General features: G+C 52.1%; 1 protein-coding gene and 1 long non-coding RNA gene across 10 annotated transcripts in view; one reads left to right on the forward strand and one right to left on the reverse strand.

Annotated features, from left to right (window-relative positions):
* The window catches only part of MARCHF10 (membrane associated ring-CH-type finger 10), a 111,046-nt gene extending 95,595 nt beyond the window's left edge, over positions 1–15,451 (forward strand). For 5 of the 8 annotated variants that reach the window (XM_050764833.1, XM_050764832.1, XM_050764830.1 and 2 more), the window contains 2 exons: positions 4,777–4,890; positions 14,993–15,451. In XM_050764833.1, coding sequence (XP_050620790.1) covers positions 4,777–4,890; positions 14,993–15,142 — 264 coding nt within the window. In that variant the 3' untranslated portion in view covers positions 15,143–15,451. Of the gene's footprint in view, positions 1–4,776; positions 4,891–11,210; positions 11,254–14,992 lie in introns of all 8 variants that reach the window. The other 3 variants (XM_050764836.1, XM_050764837.1, XM_050764835.1) reach the window with 1 other exon arrangement.
* LOC126939501 (uncharacterized) lies at positions 658–10,874 on the reverse strand. 2 transcript variants are annotated; one of them, XR_007720404.1, is made up of 5 exons: positions 10,326–10,874; positions 8,680–9,364; positions 2,799–2,929; positions 2,076–2,185; positions 658–1,038 (listed from the first exon to the last, which is right to left on the reverse strand). It is a non-coding gene; the product is annotated as an uncharacterized LOC126939501 (long non-coding RNA). The 2 variants fall into 2 exon arrangements; XR_007720403.1 differs by lacking the exon at positions 8,680–9,364.
* Positions 15,452–17,582: the final 2,131 nt, after the last annotated feature.

The raw sequence follows: 17,582 nt of genomic DNA on the forward strand, positions 1-17,582 counted from the left end.
TGAACCAGAGAAGGCCCTTCTGAAGAAGAGATGTTTAAAAGCGGAAGGAAAGAGAGGAGCGGGCCTTCTATCCACTGGGCCTTCTATCCACGGGGCCTTGGAGTGAAGTCTGTGACATCTGGGATGGACGCCTCACCTGGGACCTGAGCACAGATCAGAGCGTGTCCTGTAGTTGCCCGGTCAGCACTGTCGGTGGCCTCTGAGGGTGTGAAGGGGCCACCATCAGAGCACGTTTTTCTACCTTAGTTCTGTACTTCTGGTGGGAGCAGGGCAGATGCCGCTCACAGGCGCTAACAGGGCTCCAGTACGGGCCCCAAGGTCAAGGCCTGCTACCAGGCCTCAAGCGGCTAGATTAGGAACTCCTACAAGCATCTGGAGAGGGGATCATTAGACAAGAGCAGCTGTGGGGCCCCAGAGACCTGGCAGTTTCATCTCAGGTCTGTCAGGGCCTGGGGCAGTACAGCCCTCCTTTCCCCTGACTCTTTCGGTAGTGCCGTGTGTGAGGCCAGCCTACATTTGCTCCTGTGGGCGTCGGCTGTTGCCTGGAAGCAGGACTCACATTGGATTCTAGCTGGGCGCTCGGATTTGGGGTGGAGGGCAGAACTCCTGGATAGCAGCATGCGGCGATCCAAGTAACATTCCAGCCTCCAAAATGGATGAGGAGAAAACAGGTTTAAGGAAAGTTTAAGTCACAGGTTACACACTCAAATACCATAGAGCCCAGGCAGGCAACAAATGATGGTAATCTTCTAGGTATCCTGCCATTGGGCATGGTGGCATTTGTGGCAAAATGAAAAGCGCTCTCCCCAACTAAAGATGGTCGTGCTCTTCTTTTCTACCTTCCTTCTTGCTTCCTTCCATCCAACCAGAGCACATCCACAGGCCAGATTCGGCTTAGCAGCTACCAAGTGCTCACCCTTAGTTTAGAACAGTGGTTCTCAAAAATGGGTGGTCCCCAAACCAGCAGCATTAGCATCACCTGGGAACTTGTCAGAAGGACACATTCTTGGGCTCCACTCCAGTCCAACTGAATCAGAACTGCAGGGAAGAAAGGAGGAGCAGTGAAGCCGGGCACAGTGGCTCACGCCTGTAATCCCAACACTTTGAAAGGCCGAGGCTGGTAGATCACTTGGGGTCAGGAGTTCGAGACCAGCCTGGCCAACATGGTGAAACCCCATCTCTACTAAAAATACAAAAATTAGCTGGGCGTGGTGGCGCACACCTGTAATCCCAGCTACTTGGGAGGCTGAGGCAGGAGAATCCTTAAACCTGGGAGGCGGAGGTTGCAGTGAGTCCAGATAACACCATTGCACTCCAGCCTGGGTGACAGAGTGAGACTGTCTCAAAAAAAGAGGAGAAGGGGGAGGAGAGAGGAGGGGAGGGGAGGGGAGGGGACTGCCTAGCAACTGTGTTTGAAAAGGGCTGCTCAGCATTTCTGATGCACGTTAAAGCTGGAGCCACTAGATTCAAACGTTGTGGCTGAATGGGTCACTGTCTGATCCATCACAATTTTGCATTTTTTTCTCATTACTTCATCTGTGCATATATTTATAGAGCATGCACAGTATACCAGGCACTGGGCCAGGCACTAGGAGTCAGGAGCAAACAAGACAGATGCAGGCCTTGCTCTCACAGATCTTACGCCCAGACAATTTACCTGGAATCCTGTCTTTAAATCTTGCCTCTTGTAGGATGTGTTTTTTTTTTGTGAGATCCCATATATTAGCTTACTTTACTACCACGCTTTGGGGATACAGGCAGAACAGAGGTTACTTCTCCCCCATTAGAAGTTGAGTCACTTTGGCCCTGCACAGTTAAAACTCTGCCTAAAGTCACAGTGTCCAGTGGCCCTACACTGCCCACCTCAGCTAGAAGCACTTTCTAAGTAAGGCACACTCCAGGGGCCCTTGCCCACTGTGCATTGGAACACACCCCTGCCGTCCTTGCTCTGCCACACAGGAGAGTCTCAGTGGGCCTCAGGCTGTCATTGCTCTGAAGCACAGGCCTGGCCTGGCTCCATCTCAGCCAAGGACAGATGTCCTCAGACACACGCAGTCACCTAATCACGCTTATACCTGGGAGCACTGTTGAACATATCTGAAGACTTGATAGAACGTTCAGCCAGGCCGTCAGCTTCTTTAAGTGGAATGTATTGAGAATTTCCACCAGTAGCAAGTCTCTTGGCCTAAATGAATATTAGCAAAATGGAGAAAACAACTGGCAGGTGGGCTGAGATCTCCGGAGCGCTTGTGCACTGTTTCACATGCCTTCTCCTTTTTAATGTCCCCGTCCCCTCCTATTAATGCCACCCCCATTCCCTTCAGTCTGGCACACAAAGGGAACTCCACGTGGGAGTCAAAGTGTGACGTGATTGGGACAAGGAAGGAGTGGATCAGCCGTAGCTCCCGTAAGCACTGCTCCAAAACCTCGTTCATTTGGCCCTGGCCGGCCAAGTGCGATGGAACTCTCTGAGTTAACAAATGCCTCCCACTTGTAGCTCAGGAGTATAAAGGCTGATTCGGAGTTGACTATCACACGCCTGCTCTGACTGGTGGGCTGAGCCCCTTTGTCGAGCATCACCAGCTCTGCAAAGGGCGCACATAAAGGAACCGAGCCGGCGAGATTGATGGCGCCGTGTGACAGGTTCCCTCCCACAGACCAGAGAAGAGACACAATCTGCTAGAAGTGACTTTTCAAATTATCTGCAGAAAACATTAGTGGATATTTTCCCATCTGCATGCCTCTGGGCCTTATTGAGTCATAAAAAGTAAATGATTTCCCTGAATGCTTTGACAAACCTGATAGTTCCAAGCCATTTTCTAGCTGATTGATTTGCCATTATGCATCCGAGTGTCTCGAGTATAAAAGCTGGCTGGCAAAGAGCACTGGTGAGAGAACCACTGGCAGCTTTTGCAGGAGGAAGCCGGGGCTGAGGAAAACAAACAAGGGCCAAGGCTTGGTTGGTGAGGAGGAGCTAAAAGCCAGGTGAGAAAGGATTCTCAGAAGAGGTGGTTGGCGAGACAGTTGGAGGCAGGCACAGACTCATGGGGAGGGCAGGAGGCGGCAAAATTAAAACAGAAAAAGTGGCTGGGCAGGGTGGCTCATGCCTGTAATCCCAGCACTTTGGGAGGCCAAGTCAGGTGGATCACCTGAGGTCAGGAGTTCGAGACCAGCCTGGCCAAATGATGAAACCACATCTCTACTAAAGATACAAAAATTAGCTGAGCGTGGTGGTGCACGCCTGTAATCCCAGCTACTCGGGAGGCTGAGGCAGGAGAATTGCTTGAACCTGGGAGGCGGAGGTTGCAGTGAGCGGAGATCGCGCCATTGCACTCCAGCCTGGGCAACAGAGCAAGACTCCGTCTCAAAAATAAAATAAATAAAACAGAAAAAGTGAAAACAAGCAACTTGTTCTCTGCTCGCCCTAGGCCAAGGTCAGCAGAGCACAAAAAAGTACGACCAAAGGCTAAAAATAGGAGGCTAACCGCTAAGGACAGAGGATTGGGGCCTTCGAAGATGGATCTGTAGAATGGTGGAGAGGCCTGCAGCGGTGACCTCAGGGCCAGCTGTCACCAAGATCCAGAGTTGGCCCTGATTCAGAAGGAAGAGCGCATCAATCCTTCCTCAACTTCTGTGCCTTTTCTGGCAGCTGCTTGGTCCTGGGAGAGGTGGGTTCTGTGCCAACCTCCTGAGCTGCGCTGGATCTAATGAGAACGGGGAGATGTGGCACCTGCGCTGCTGCAGGAGGGAGGCAGCCAAGACACTGAGCGCTCACTGTGTCATTCATGCCCACGCTTCGTTATCCTGGACCGACAGAGTCACAGTTGCAACCTTTCCCAAGGGTGACAGAAGGGGCCATGCCTTCTGCTGGGGACTCCAGTCCTCGGGGGCTGGGTGGCTTTGTGAGCACCGCCTGGCCCATCCCAAGACCCCCACTCAGGGGAAAGACGGGGACTGAAAGGGCCTTCCCCTCCTTCCCCTATAGAGGGATAGGAGTAGTTGTTCCTAACACCGCTGATTTGTGGAAGGTCTGTGAAAGGTCTAGAGTGAGCACAGCCACTCTTTGCAGCAAAGCCGAAGTGCTGAGGACAGAGAAGCACCATGGCCAGCCAGACCATCACATCCTCCCTGTGTAGCGCCTGTTCTGAGCACGAGCGAGAGAAACGAAACACAGCCCACTCCTCAAGAAAAAGCGGAAACGTTAAGTGCAAAAGGTGGTATGCAAGATCAAGACGAATGCTTAGGGACTGGGGAGCAAAGGAATGACAGGGGCAAGCAAGGCTCCTCAGGAAGCCTTCCACAAGGGGACATCTGTGACTGCTGAGAACGTTACAGACACAGCCTGGTGCATCTCTGTTGTAGCACATCCAGCTTGTACTGGAGCTGTTTACGGATGAAGTTCTCTGCCCCACACCAGGTGATGGCATCCCAGCAGGGAGTTCTGAGGCTTGTTGCCCTGTGTTCCCCACAACATCCAGCTCAAGGCTTTGCATACGTAACTGCTCAATAAATGTGGAATGGGATCGAGCCTGGAAAATGGAACTTTCTCAAAGCATCCTCCACTAGCTAGTAAAAAATCCCAGGGGAGTGACGGCCCTGGCCTCTAGCCTGGATCTCCTCCTGCTCTGTCTTCCGGTCCCCAAGAGCAGGCCTTGCCTTGGAGCTTGGGCTCTGGTCCCAGTTCTTGTCACCTCTTAGCCTTGTTACCCTGCACCCCACAATTTAGACCATGACTATTTTACAGATGAACTGAAGAGCTTTCTTTTCCATTTGTAGGCACAAAACGAGCTGATGAATTCAGGCTTGTACCTGGTGCTGCTGCTTCACCTCTATGAGCAGAGGTTTGCAGAACTCATGAGGCTCAATCACAACCAGGTGGAAAGAGAGAGGGTAAGTCTGGCTGTGACCCAGAGCTGCCCGGTGGCAGCCCTGAAAACCCTGCAGTGCTGTTTATTAGATGTGCAAGCTGTTGAGGTCCTCAGTCACTTGGGAGGATATGGGACTGTCATTGTTAGGACTAAGATTTAGCAGCTGCTAAATGTATATACGGTGACTCTCTGGCTGAAAAGTAAGTGATGATCACATAATTGCTTATTATTGAACATGAGTAGTAATTAAATGGTCATCAATGGTCATATAAGTGAGTGAGTCTCTAGGGATATTTGCCCCCCAAAACTAGAGCACAGCAAGGATGCAGGGGCTGGTTGTGTATTATGTGTGGGCACCCCCAATGCCTGAACATGGAGGACCTGTGAAAAAGAGGGACCTGGCTGGTTGTGATGGCTCATGCCTATAATCCCAGTGCTTTGCGAGGCCGAACTAGGAGGATCACTTGAGGCCAGGAATTTGAGACCAGCCTGGGCAACACAGCGAGACCCCATCTCTACAAAAATGAAAATATATATTAAAAAAAAGAAAGAAAGAAAAAGAAGAATCTTCCCCACAAGAGACTGCCTGGGCCCCCAGGACATGTTATGCCAGCGTATGTACCCATTGAAAGAGACAGGCTGCCAAGAAATAAAGATGATGATAGTGGCACCATTTGTCATTAGAGAAGATGATATATTTATCAAGAGTGATCATCTGTGGCTGCCCTTTCTTCAGCAGAACTGGGGCTCTCCAGGAGACCCCATGGTGTGCAGGGAGAAGCCTAGTCCTCCTCCTAACTGGAGCCTGGCCTTAACAAAGTCAACCCAAATGAGGGAGTTGGACGGGTCCACCTCTGCAGTGTCTTAGTACACTTGGTCATTGTCAAATCAGCACCTTGAGCCTCAAGGGACTTCCCGCTTTGTCAAATGCCTCTCTGTGCCTGGCCAGGCAGGGGCACTGTGAGGACAGGTTACCACCCTTACCCCTAAGGTCATGCCAGGGGCTGGTCTGCTGGCAGTGTTTTGGATCCCAGGATCCTCAAGGGGTACCTTGAGCCTTGGCTCTTGACCTCTGGCTTAGCTCTGGACCTTGAGGCTTGGCTCTGGACCTCTGCTCATGTCAGAAGGTCATGACTAGAAAGTGAGCCAGTGTGGCAGTAGACAAGCCAGATGGTGCCACAAGGCAGTTTTAATGACACTGCCACCCCATCCTGTACACCTTTCTTTCTTTTTATTTTCTTCTTTCCTCTCTTCCTCTCTCTCTCACTTTCTCCCCAGTCACTTCACATGGACAAGAGACACCTGCCATATGTCATTCTACATGTAATTCCTTACATGGCTGCAGACTCTGTATGACCATGGACTGTTTCCATCCGTTTAGAGCCATCCCTATTTAAAATGCTAGGGCCAGGTGCGGTGGCTCACGCCTGTAATCCCAGCAATTTGGGAGGTCAAGCTGGGTGGATCACTTGAGGTCAGGAATTTGAGACCAACCTGGCCAACATGGTGAAACCCTGTCTCTACTAAAATTACAAAAAAATTAGCTGTGTGTGGTGGCACACGTCTGTAATCCCAGCTATTCGGGAGGTTGAGGCAGGAGAATCACTTGAACCCAGAAGACAGAGGTTGCAGTGAGCTGAGATTGTGCCACTGCACTCCAGCCTGGGTGACAGAATGAGACTGTCTCAAAAAAAAAAAAAAAAAAAAAAAAAAAGTCAGTCATGAGAAACCTAGATTTTTTTTTTTTTCTGGCTTACATTCTCTCCTTAGACCCTGAGCTCTCAATTAAGAAAACAGGCTGGGGCTCTGCCAAGACATCTCCTCAAGAATCTCACCCTCATTTTGACCCAGGCCTGTCCTTCCTAAACTCTTCCATAGTTTTAATGGTGACATAAATTTCTCAGAGAAACATATTTTTTAAAAAAGAAAAGTACTAGAAGCAGGAAATGATCCTTTGTTAACATTTCTGTAACCTTATTTTCATGATTCCACATCTTTTTAATGAACTTTTTATTGCACATTGAACTTCAAAGCATCCGGGGTTGATACAGGTTACAGATGGCCCTAAGAGCAGTGAGCCAATGCAAGCAGCATTAGCCACCAGGCCTGCAAAGCAAACATGACAAACGACAAACAGTACAACCCAACGGATGAAGACCAAAGCCCTAAAGCACTGCCTCTAAAGAAACTTCCAGTAAATCTGTCCTGGACTAGGAAGAAGTTGTACCAGGAGCAAGCTGGGAACCAGAGCAAAAAGCAGCAGGAGGGACCAGGGACACTCTTCTCTCACCACAAGCTCACATGGAATTGGAGAAACCCTGAAATTGATCTCACACACTTAGACTACCAAGCAATAACAGGTACAGATAACCAGTTAAGAGGCACCCAGGCCAGGTGCCGTTGATGCTGCAGGGAGGTTGACACTGCAGTGAGCCATGATTGTACCACCGCACTCCAGCCTGGGTGACAGAGCGAGACCCTGTTTAAAAAAAAAAAAAAAAAAGGGCACCCAAATGAAAGTAGGAAACAAACTGGCTCTTGTTAAATTCAACACTTCTTGATTTGCATCTCAGTAATTTCTTGTAGAAAACACTCAGAATCTGATGGTAACATTTAGCAAAAGAGAGGCACTAAGTTAGGAGAGAAGTCCTTCCCTCTCCTTTATCTACCAGAACTGTTGAACTCACTCACATCGTGTTTCTTGGTTGTGTCTCATGAAGAGACCTAGTGACGGATTCCTGTTTTTTCGTTTTGTTTTTTATTTTTTTGAGACAGAGTCTTGCTCTGTCACCCAGGCTATAATGCAGTGGCACAATCTCAGCTCACTGCAATGTCCGCCTCTGGGGTTCCAGTGATTCTTCTGCCTCAGCCTCCTGAGTAGCTGGGATTATCGGTGTGCGCCACCATGCCGGCTAATTTGTGTATTTTTAGTAGAGGCAGGGTTTCGCCACGTTGGTCAGGCTGGTCTGGAACTCCTAATCTCAGGTGATCCACCCACCTTGGCCTTCCAAAATGCTGGGATTACAGGTGTGAGCCACCGCACCTAGCTGACAAATGCCTCTTAATGGTGGTGATCATTTCTCATCCATTCGTGCACTGCCCTGTACCAGGTGCTGAGATGAGGATCAGGGAAACAAGCTGTTAGACACTAGACATGACGCCATGATATCCCTTTCCGTAAAGAGCGTGTGAAGGAGTTGAAAAAGGAGACACATATTTATAAAACCAGGAAATAACTGGAAAGTAGCACCTGTGCAAGAGAACTAGTGGACCCAGTGAATTCTTAGAGGCTGTGAAATTGACAACATAAGCTCTTCCCTGGCTGGGGCTCCCTGGGGTTTCCTGCAATCCCATAAACAACTGGTCTCAGTGAAGTTGTGAGCTATTTGAATGCAAAGCCAGGCCTTCTATGCCTGTCTCTCATAATGCTGGGCACACAGTGAGTCACATCTGACTGCTGACCATGTCCCTGGCACTACGGATGCCAGGAGCACTGAGTGTTTACAGACGTCCCAAGTGATTCTGCCAGATAAGGAAGTGGCCCGCGTGGGCTGGGGGCACTCATTAACAACTTGGGCATGGGAACCTTTATCTCTTTTGTATCTCACAGGCCTCCAGTGCCTAGAAAATGCCTAGTACCTAATAGGTGCTCAGTAACGTTCTGATGCACAGTCAACTACTGAATCAGAACCTACTTTTTCCAGGAGGCGAGTCCTGAGTTATGTTTTAGAGAAAGTGATGGTACAAAATTTGCAGAAAGAACAATATTCTAGGTAAAGAAATACTTCCAAGTTCAACATATATTACTTACTCAAAGATTTTCTTTCTCTTTTTGAGACAGGGTCTCACTCTGTTGCCCAGGCTGGAGTGCACTGGCGGGATGACAGTTCACTGTAGCTTGAATGCCTGGGCTCAAGGGATCCTCCCACCTCAGCCTCCCGAGTAGCTGCGATGTGTCCACCACTACGCCCGGCTAATATTTTATTTTTTGTAGAGATGGGGTCTTGCTTACCCAGCCTGGTCTTGAATTCCTGGTCTCAAGAAATCCTCCCACCTCGGCCGCTATTCAAAGATTTTCTGCAAACCTACTATGTACTAGCCTCTAAACTAGATTCTGGGAATACAAAGATGATTAAGACACTCCTTTCCTAGAAGAGACTCAGAGTCTGAGGGCAGAACACACATGTAACCAAGAGTATCCACAAATGTGCCTGTGTTGTAACGGAAGGTTGGGTCAGATGTGGGGAACACAGAGCAGTCGGATGAAATGGGGCACCGCCATTCTCACCCCCGTCTTCTGCCCCTCCTGTAGGACAGACCTCCAGCCCAGCTCTTCGGGGACACGTGCCAATGCTTCTGAGGCCTCGCTTTTCATCCAATCAGATTGTGCCCTTTGCAATCAGTGTTCCCACTTCTTTGGGAGACTGGTGGCAAACCTGCTTCCATTACTGCTCTCATCAATGGATCCACTGTGGGGATGATGTTGACCCAGAATCCTGAAGGGTTTGGCAGATGGGCAAGGAGAGGTGTGATGGGAGTATTCCGTGCAGAGGGAAATGGAAACGCACAGACATGGAAAGACCTGCATGTTTGGGGAAAGTCAGGGAGGTGTGTGGCCGGGAAGGGCAGAGAAAGAGCCTAAGGTGCAGGCAGGGAGCGGGAAGGGTTTGTGAGTGGCTCTGGAGGCCATGGAACAGTTTCCAGCCTGGGATTGGCAGGCCAGGAGATGTGGGTTTTGCGGGGAGAACTTGGGCAGCCACACTGGAGGGGAAAGAAAACCGCTGGGAGGCTGCTGCAATGGCACGGGGTAATAAGGGGGACCGCGTGGGGAGCATCGGACATGGGAAGGACGGGTGGGTGTGGGGTGAGGGACAGGCTGGCAGAAGCACTGAATGCTCGCCTCTGCAAGTGGCCAGCAGGAAGCTGGCCTTTCCTCCCTTCAGGTGCTTGTTGGGGAGCATCTCCAGAGAAGACAGGACCCACCAGCCTCACCCGACCCCACCTTCGAGGTGAAGCTAAAGGGCCTTGCCTTCCCTCTCCTCCTTCCCTTTCAGGCCCCACACGGAGCACTCCATTTGTCAGGGCTTAGTCCCCCAACCCCCGTGTCCTGGCTTCCTCCCAGCCCAGGTCTTGTCTCTATCTGATTATTACAGCGATCTCCTGGAGCAAGGACCCGCCTCTATCTTCTGTCCCAGGTGTGCCGTTAATAGTGAAAAACTTCAGGCTAGGTGCAGGGGAAGGGAGCCCAGGGGCTGGCTGGAGAGGCAGACAGGATCTAGAAGCCATTCTCAAATCCCCGTCGGTTCATTCACGTGTGAGACTGGATAGACTGTGGCTACCCCCGCCCCCATCCATATCATTTCTACAAAACCAAAAGCTCTTCTCTCTAAGGACCAGATCAACCCAAAACATGGGAAGCCCAGGTTTGGTCCACAGTTACAAAAACTTCCCACTCACCAAGATGCAGTTTCCTGGTGGAACAAGAGTTGGTGAGATAGATACGCTCAGCTGGCACAGAATCTAGAGGCAGGTGGAGGTTGTCTCGGGAGCCCAGAGAAAACAGAGGCAATGCCTAGCCCAGTCCTGATGCATAATTTACCAGGTAACCAGGACCTGCTACTCTAGACGAAATTCCATCCTTCCCCTGCCCTCCCTCTCCTTGGGCACAGAAACGGTCTCAGGGACTAAAGCTGCCTCCACACTGGCCAGGCAGTTGCCCCAGTAACAGTGTCCAGCACCCCTTGTTTTGTCCCCCAGCCTGTCACAAAGCCCCTCTTCTTCCTGGGGAAGAGCACCAGGCCCTCTGCACCAGGGCCCACATCCTTGCAGCCTGGCACAATGGGCTCCCACGGAGTACACAGTGTTTCTTATTGTGGCATAAAATGCCATAAAGTCAGAACAAAGAGCGAGCCCAGGGCCTTGATGGGTCTGCTGCTTCCTGCCGGGCAGAGAATACAAGTGATTGTTTCAAAGCCAGTGGTGAGGCAAGTGGCCAATTAGCACGGCCTTCACCCCCACAGCCTGTAAATGTGATTCGGACCATCAGAATGGGATTCTGCTATTCAGATCAATTGCTCAAAGGAAGCGAGTCTGTTCTCGCTGCCAAATTTAGAAGCCCGAGACAACAAAGGTGACCCAGGTTATGGCTGCAGCTCTCCTTAGGATGAGGCTGAGCCCTGCCAATGCTTAGCACTCACCAGCCCTCAGCACCTCTGCCCGTTTCCCTGCCCCTTTAAGGTGGTGTAAGGGATTCCTAGAACGTTCCTGCAACTAGGAGGTTATACATCTGTTCACAATTGCATTGGAATAACAATGCATTTCTCGTTGTCTTCTTTCTTGTAGTTGTCAAGAAATTACCCACAACCCAGAACAGAGGAAAATGAAAGTAGGTTTTGGGGCCCAGTCCTGCCATTTTGAGGGTGTTTGCTAAATTTCTCTTTTTCTGTGACTGTGTTGAACCTAACGCCATGGAAGGAAGGAATGACCACCACCCAGAGGCAAAAATAACCCCACAAAGCTTGGGAAAGTCAGCCGCAGCAAACAATCGGGAAGGCGAGGCCAAGTTCACTGGATGCAGAGCAGATAAGAATTTTAATTCATCCTGAACGCAAGGAAAAGCGCCAACAAAGGGAAGAGGTTATCTTCCGGCATGAGATAAGATTTGTTCCTTTTCCTTGCTGGGATTCTCCAGCGTCCAGCACTTGGAGAGTTTGGGGGTTGGTTTTTTTACTGCCAGGATTCCTCTAGGGAAACCCTCCCCAAGCCCTGGTAGGGGCTGTCTGGCCCTTACCTGAAGGGACCACATTCACTCACAAGCTAGTGGCCTTGGTGGATTTTGGGTCTGCTGAATTCAGAGGCTGAACAAAGCAAACAGGTCTCCCGAGAAAGGGCCCTCAAAGCGGGCAAGACGGCTCTCTGCACACAGGTTCGAGAAAAGTCTTCTCCCTGTTCCTTTTTCCATTAAAAAAAAAAAAAACCGACTGGAGAAAAACGTGCTTAATAAAGCAGGCGGGCTCGAAGTCAGACTCGGGAAGAACTTCATCAGGAGGCAGAATCAACACCGCAGTGAACAGAGGGGTGTATGACAATTGGGTCCCCAGAGATTCTTCTGGGGGAAAATTTCACAACTGCCTGTCCCAAAAGCCGTTAGAACAGTGGCTCCCACATGGGCTTTGCCATCAGAATCACCCGGCAACTCACCAAAAACTCGGATTCCTGGGCCCCGCCCCGAGATTCCGCTTCTGGCGATGGGGTGGGGCCCTGGAATCGTGTTCAAACCGGACCCCGGTGGTCCGGACACAGCCGACCGCGGGGTGCTTTTGAGAACCCCCAATAGTCCTGCCTGGAAGGCGCGAACCAGCTCAGAGCTGCTCGGGGTGGGGCCCGGATTACGACCCTAGAGAAGCCAATTTATTATTCTGGGCACGGAGCCCTGCGAAGCCGAATTGACCATTTTCAGAGACCCGGGGAAGGCCCTGCCTTCCGCTCACAAAAGGAGCCTGGGAGTCCCAGCCCGAGCGCCACCGCGGGGTCCGGCCGCTCCCAGCGCCCCCTCGCGCTGCCGCCCCCGACCCCGGCCTTGTCCCCCGGGCGGGCGCAGCTGCTGCTCCCGCCTCCGCAGCCGGGAAGGGCGCTGCGAGGTCTTTAAAAGACCTTTGTGTCGCGGGCGCACGCAGCACCTCCGGGGAAAACGCCCTGCGCCTCGGCCCCGCGGCTCCCCGCCGCCGCCCGCCCCGCGCGTCCCAGGGTCTGCCTCGGCGAGGGCCTCCCGCTCCGGAGGGGTGCGACGAGGAGCCCGGCCTGGTCGCTGCGGCCCCGCGCTCCGTCCAGCCGCGGCCGGGAGGGCAGGGCAGGGTCCCGGCGCTGCGCCCAGGCGCCCCCTCCCCAGCCCCGCCCCGGAGACGCCTCGCTTTTCCCGGTCCGGGGAAACCTGCGCCGGCCGGGCGCGCCCACGTGGCTTCCGCTGGGCAGGGGCGACCCCTAGTGCCCAGGGCGGGCCGCGCCGAGCAGGACCGAGCCTTTCCCCACACACCCTGGAGCCTGGGCTTGGGGCACCCTGGCCTCCGAGCCCGGGCCCCAGGGAAGACCCACGTCTCCGGAGAGCAGAAGAGCATCCCTAGGGTGGTGCTCCAAAAAGAGTGTCCACGGGAGTCAGGGAACCTGCCGCGCTTCCGTGCTGCTCCGAGGCAAATGGTCCTACAGAGGGAGCGACCCCCACTCATTTGCCATCCTTCCTCCGGGAGCTGGGACCCGCTCGAGGATCCACCCCATCACCACCCCTCCCCTGCCGCTCTCGGCCCCAGGGGAGACAGCCAGTTCTCCCCTGGAAGCCCAGGCCCGCTCCACCTGCCCCCAGCTCTTCTCACGCCCCAGACATGGGTGGGCACAACCAAGGCCAAGGAGAACCCAGCACAGAGGGATCATCCTGGGGTGCTGACCAGTCGCAGCCCTGGCCTGGCTTCCCGCCAGAGCCATTCTCAAGACAAGAGCCAGGGTAGCCAGTGGCAGAGCCACGGGTATCCAGCCTCCCCCGTAGGCCACACTCCCTTGGTCCCCTGGCATCCTATCATGACTCACCTGGTTGGCAGCACTTTGTTAATATGGGTTGCCAGAGCTGAGTCACAGCTGTGACCTGCTGCCCTAGCTCGGTTCAGGTACACAGGAGGAAAAGGCAAAACATCAGGGCACACCAGGTAGCACAGAGAGGTGCCAGCCTCTTTGTGGCTCTGTGGTGCCCATGCCAGCCTGCTGACCAGGTCCCCTCCTCTGCACGTGAGAACCAAAGCCTCACACAAATGCCACAAGTGAAACCGAAGTTAGGGCAGCTGGGGAGAGTCCCTGGGTGTGCGCAGGAGCCAGCACCAGGACAGCTGCTTCCCAGTAGCACAAATAACTTCCCAGTGTCACCAAGACAAGGGGTGGGGGGAGGGTCCAATATGCAGATATGCAAACAGATGAGGACAGGGGCGGGCATGAGTGCCCTTGGCCAAAGACTGGGCCAGAGCGCCTCACCAAACACCCAGTCAAGGCTATTGGCTTTTAGAGAAAGCACAGGAGGGATGAGGGGATGGAGGCAGCTCAGAGGCTGAGGCTTCCTTGGGTCGAACTGAAAGGGTGAGAGGGTCCAGGTAGGATTGGGGGCATGTCAGTTGCTCCTGCTCCTTGCAACAGTTTCTTCCACAACAGGCAGAAACTTTCTTTCTTTTCTTTTTTCTTTTTCTTTTTTTATTTTTCTTTTTGAGATGGAGTCTCGCTCTGTCGCCCAGGCTAGAGTGCAGTGGCCGGATCTCAGCTCACTGCAACCTCTGCCTCCCAAGTTCAAGTGATTCTCCTACCTCAGCCTCCTAAGCAGCTGAGATTACAGACACCCACCACCCCTGGCTAATTTTTTGTATTTTACGTTGACGGCGTTTTGCTATGTTGGCCAGGCTGGTCTCGAACTTATGACCTCAAGTGATTAACTTGCCTCGGCCTTCCAAAGCACTGGGATTACAGGCGTGAGCCACTGCGCCCAGCCTAAACTGTTTCTAAATTGTCGGGGATCATTCACTCAAGCCAAGGGGGAAAGAAACATATTGAGAACAAGAGTTTCCCCCAAGAATAAAGGAGACCCCCCCACACCAACTCCACCTTCTCCACTTGGATTGTACTGCCACCCAGTGCCTCTTGCTGTCCCTCCCTTCTCCCTCCTGTCACGCGTCCCTCTGCCTCCAGCCATTGATTTCCGAAAGACTCCTGAAACCCCTGAGTCAGTTCCCCCTTCCCTGCCAAATTAGGAAGCGGGGATTCAAGTGGGGTCTTACCCTGAGAGGAAGCAATGGCCCCCGCAGGTATTCAGCCTGAAAACAAGTGCTGCACCAGGCTATGTTGGGATGTGGAGATGACCAAGATGCTGTCTTTGGGGGAAGCTGGTGTGGCTGAAACCCCAATGGGGCAGTCTGCAGATTCCCCAGCCCCAGACTGCAGGTCTCTGTTCCCCACGCTGTTCCAGGCACTGTGGCCATGTGGGTGGCTGGCCCTCAGGGCTGGGGTGGGAGAAGACGGAGCGGCAGTGCCATGCCCCCTGTGACAGACGCCACAGTCTGCTGCAGCCCTCCGGCCTGAAACATCTTCTTGCCTTCCAGATTCGGAGTTGGGAGATGGAAATGAAGGCAGCATTTCTCAAAGCCGGGTCGTCTAGCAAGGAAGCCAACCATGGAGCTTGGCAGAGCCCTCTCCCGCCAGCCCTTCTGTCTACGTCCCCAAGTGCCTCCCTTCCTCCTCTTCTTTACTGAAACTGAAACCAAGTGTTCACAGCATTTTCACCTTGTGCCACTCTCTTTTGGGGTCTGCCTTGAGCATCTATGGGCAGCCACAGCGACCAGTCTAGTCCCAGACAGCACAGGTCAAGCAGCCTGGGACTGTGGAGCCCCTGGCAGGCTAGCCTGCTGCTGCCCCCTTAGCCCAGAAGCCCAAGAGGACCCAGAAGCCTTGCCAGGTCCAGTGGCCTGGGGTCCCAGTGCTGAGGGCGCCTGCCAGGCCTCACTCCACCCTGAGTGGACTCGAGCCATGTATTCATTCAGTAAACTGACTTTATTCTCCCAGTTTTGTTCATGCTTATTTCACTTGCCTTGGTCAGAGGCCGAGGGTCTCAAGTTGGAGGAAGAGGGAAGCACATCTCACAGTCCCCACCTCACCTCCACTTCTCCCTCGCTCCCGCCATCACTGGGGATGCTACATCCTGGGCCCCCGTGGGCTGGGGCAGGCTGGATGGTGGCTGCCCCTGTAGTACCCACTTAAGACCCAGTTGGGGTGTGGACTCCACACTTTTTTTCCTAATTGCATCTTAGGACCCAAAGACCAAGTCAGGACTTGGGGTGAAAGGTCAGAGGGTTAGTGAGAAAATTATGTGTGCATGAGTGTATTTGAGTACGTGTGTGTGTGAGAGAGAGAGGGAGAAAAAAAGTTAAGCCAAAAAATAATAAAAGGGCTGGACGTGGTGGCTCACACCTGTAATCCCAGCATTTTGCGAAGCTGAGGAGGATGGATCACTTGAGGTCAGGACTTGGAGACCAGCCTGGCCAACATGGCAAAACCCCGTCTCTACTAAAAATACCAAAAAAAAAATTAGCTGGGCATGGTGGTGGACACCTGTAGTCCCAGCTACTTGGGAGGCAGAGGTTGCAGTGAGCTGAGATTGCGCCACTGCACTCCAGCCTGGGCAACAAAGCAAGACTCCATATGAAAAATAAATAAATAAATAAATAATAAAAGGGCCAGGTATGGTGGCTCATGCCTGTAATCTCAGCACTTTGGGAGACCAAGGCAGGCAGACCGCTTGAGCCCAGAAATTTGAGATAAGCCTGGGCCATAGCAAGACCCTGCCTCTACAGAAAAAATTTTAAAAATTAGCCATGTGTAGTGGCACGCCCTCGTGGGCCCAGCTATTCGGGAGGCTGAGGTAGGAAGATCACATGATCCTAGGAGGTCAAGGTTGCAGTGAGCCATGATCACACCACTGCACTGCAGCCTTGTAGACAGGGCTATAAGACTGTCTGAAATAATAATAATGATAATAAAAGGTGGAGGGGACAAACTATGGTACATGCAAAAACGTTATGCTAAGTGAGAGAAGCCAGACAGCAAAGACTACATAGTACATGATTTATACAATTTCTAGAAAAGGCAAAACTAGAGAGACAGCAAGCAGATCGGTAGTTGCCGGGGGCTGGGAAAGAGGCAGGAATTGACTGCAAATAGGGTCCAGGAGACTTTTGGGGGTGAGGGAGGTGTTATAAAGCTGCTTTGTGGCAACGTTTACACAACTGGATAAATTTGCTGAAGCTCATTGCCTCTACAGATTAAAAATGGAGGGAGGGACAGAAAAAGGGCTGAGAGAGGAGGACAAGAGAGAAAAATGAAATGAAGAGGAGGTGGCACTTCTCCCCCCTGCCTTTAAGACTTCTCAGACCAGGAGACGCCCCTGCTTCCCCGACCCACCCTCTCCTGGGGGTCTCAAAGGGTGAGATTTTGCTGCAAAGGGGTGCCTGAGCTGAATTAAGGAGTCAGTAGGGTTTTAGGAAGGCTAGGCTTGAATCACCTTAAAATCTGGTCCCACTCTTCCGATATGTAAAGTGATGCAACTCTTGAAAACCAGTAGGTTCACCAAGCACAGCGGCTCACGCCTGTAATCCCAGCACTGGGAGGCGGAGGCGGGTGGATCACCTGAGGTCGGGAGTTTGAGACCAGCCTGACCAACATGGAGAAAACCCAACTCTACTAAATGCAAAAAAATTAGCCAGGCATGGTGGCACATGCCTGTAAACCCAGCTACTTGGGAGGCTGAGGCAGGAGAATTGCTTGAACCCAGGAGGCAGAGGTTGCAGTGTGCCAAGATTGCGCCATTGCAGTCCAGCCTGGGCAACACAGCAAAACTCTGTCTCAAAAAGAAAAAAAAAGAAAAAGAAAAAGAAAACCAGTAGTAGGTTCAACCAGGCAACCTAGACCCAAGATCAAAGTTAAGAGCCATTCCAGTTGAAAATATCTCCATGATCTAAATAAAATTCCTAAAACCTCAAGTTCCTCCACTCAACAAACATAGCCTCAAGCTCTATGAGAAAATGAGCCATTTGAACTGAACTTTAAGGTTGACTAAAGATTTGTCCAGGATCCAGTACTGAGGAATGTATAAGAAGGGACAGTGCACATCTAAAAATAAGTTTTGTAGACAGCTGA

The sequence above is a fragment of the Macaca thibetana genome, chromosome 16 (genome assembly GCF_024542745.1).
Source record: "Macaca thibetana thibetana isolate TM-01 chromosome 16, ASM2454274v1, whole genome shotgun sequence".
Taxonomy (NCBI): Eukaryota; Metazoa; Chordata; class Mammalia; order Primates; family Cercopithecidae; genus Macaca; species Macaca thibetana.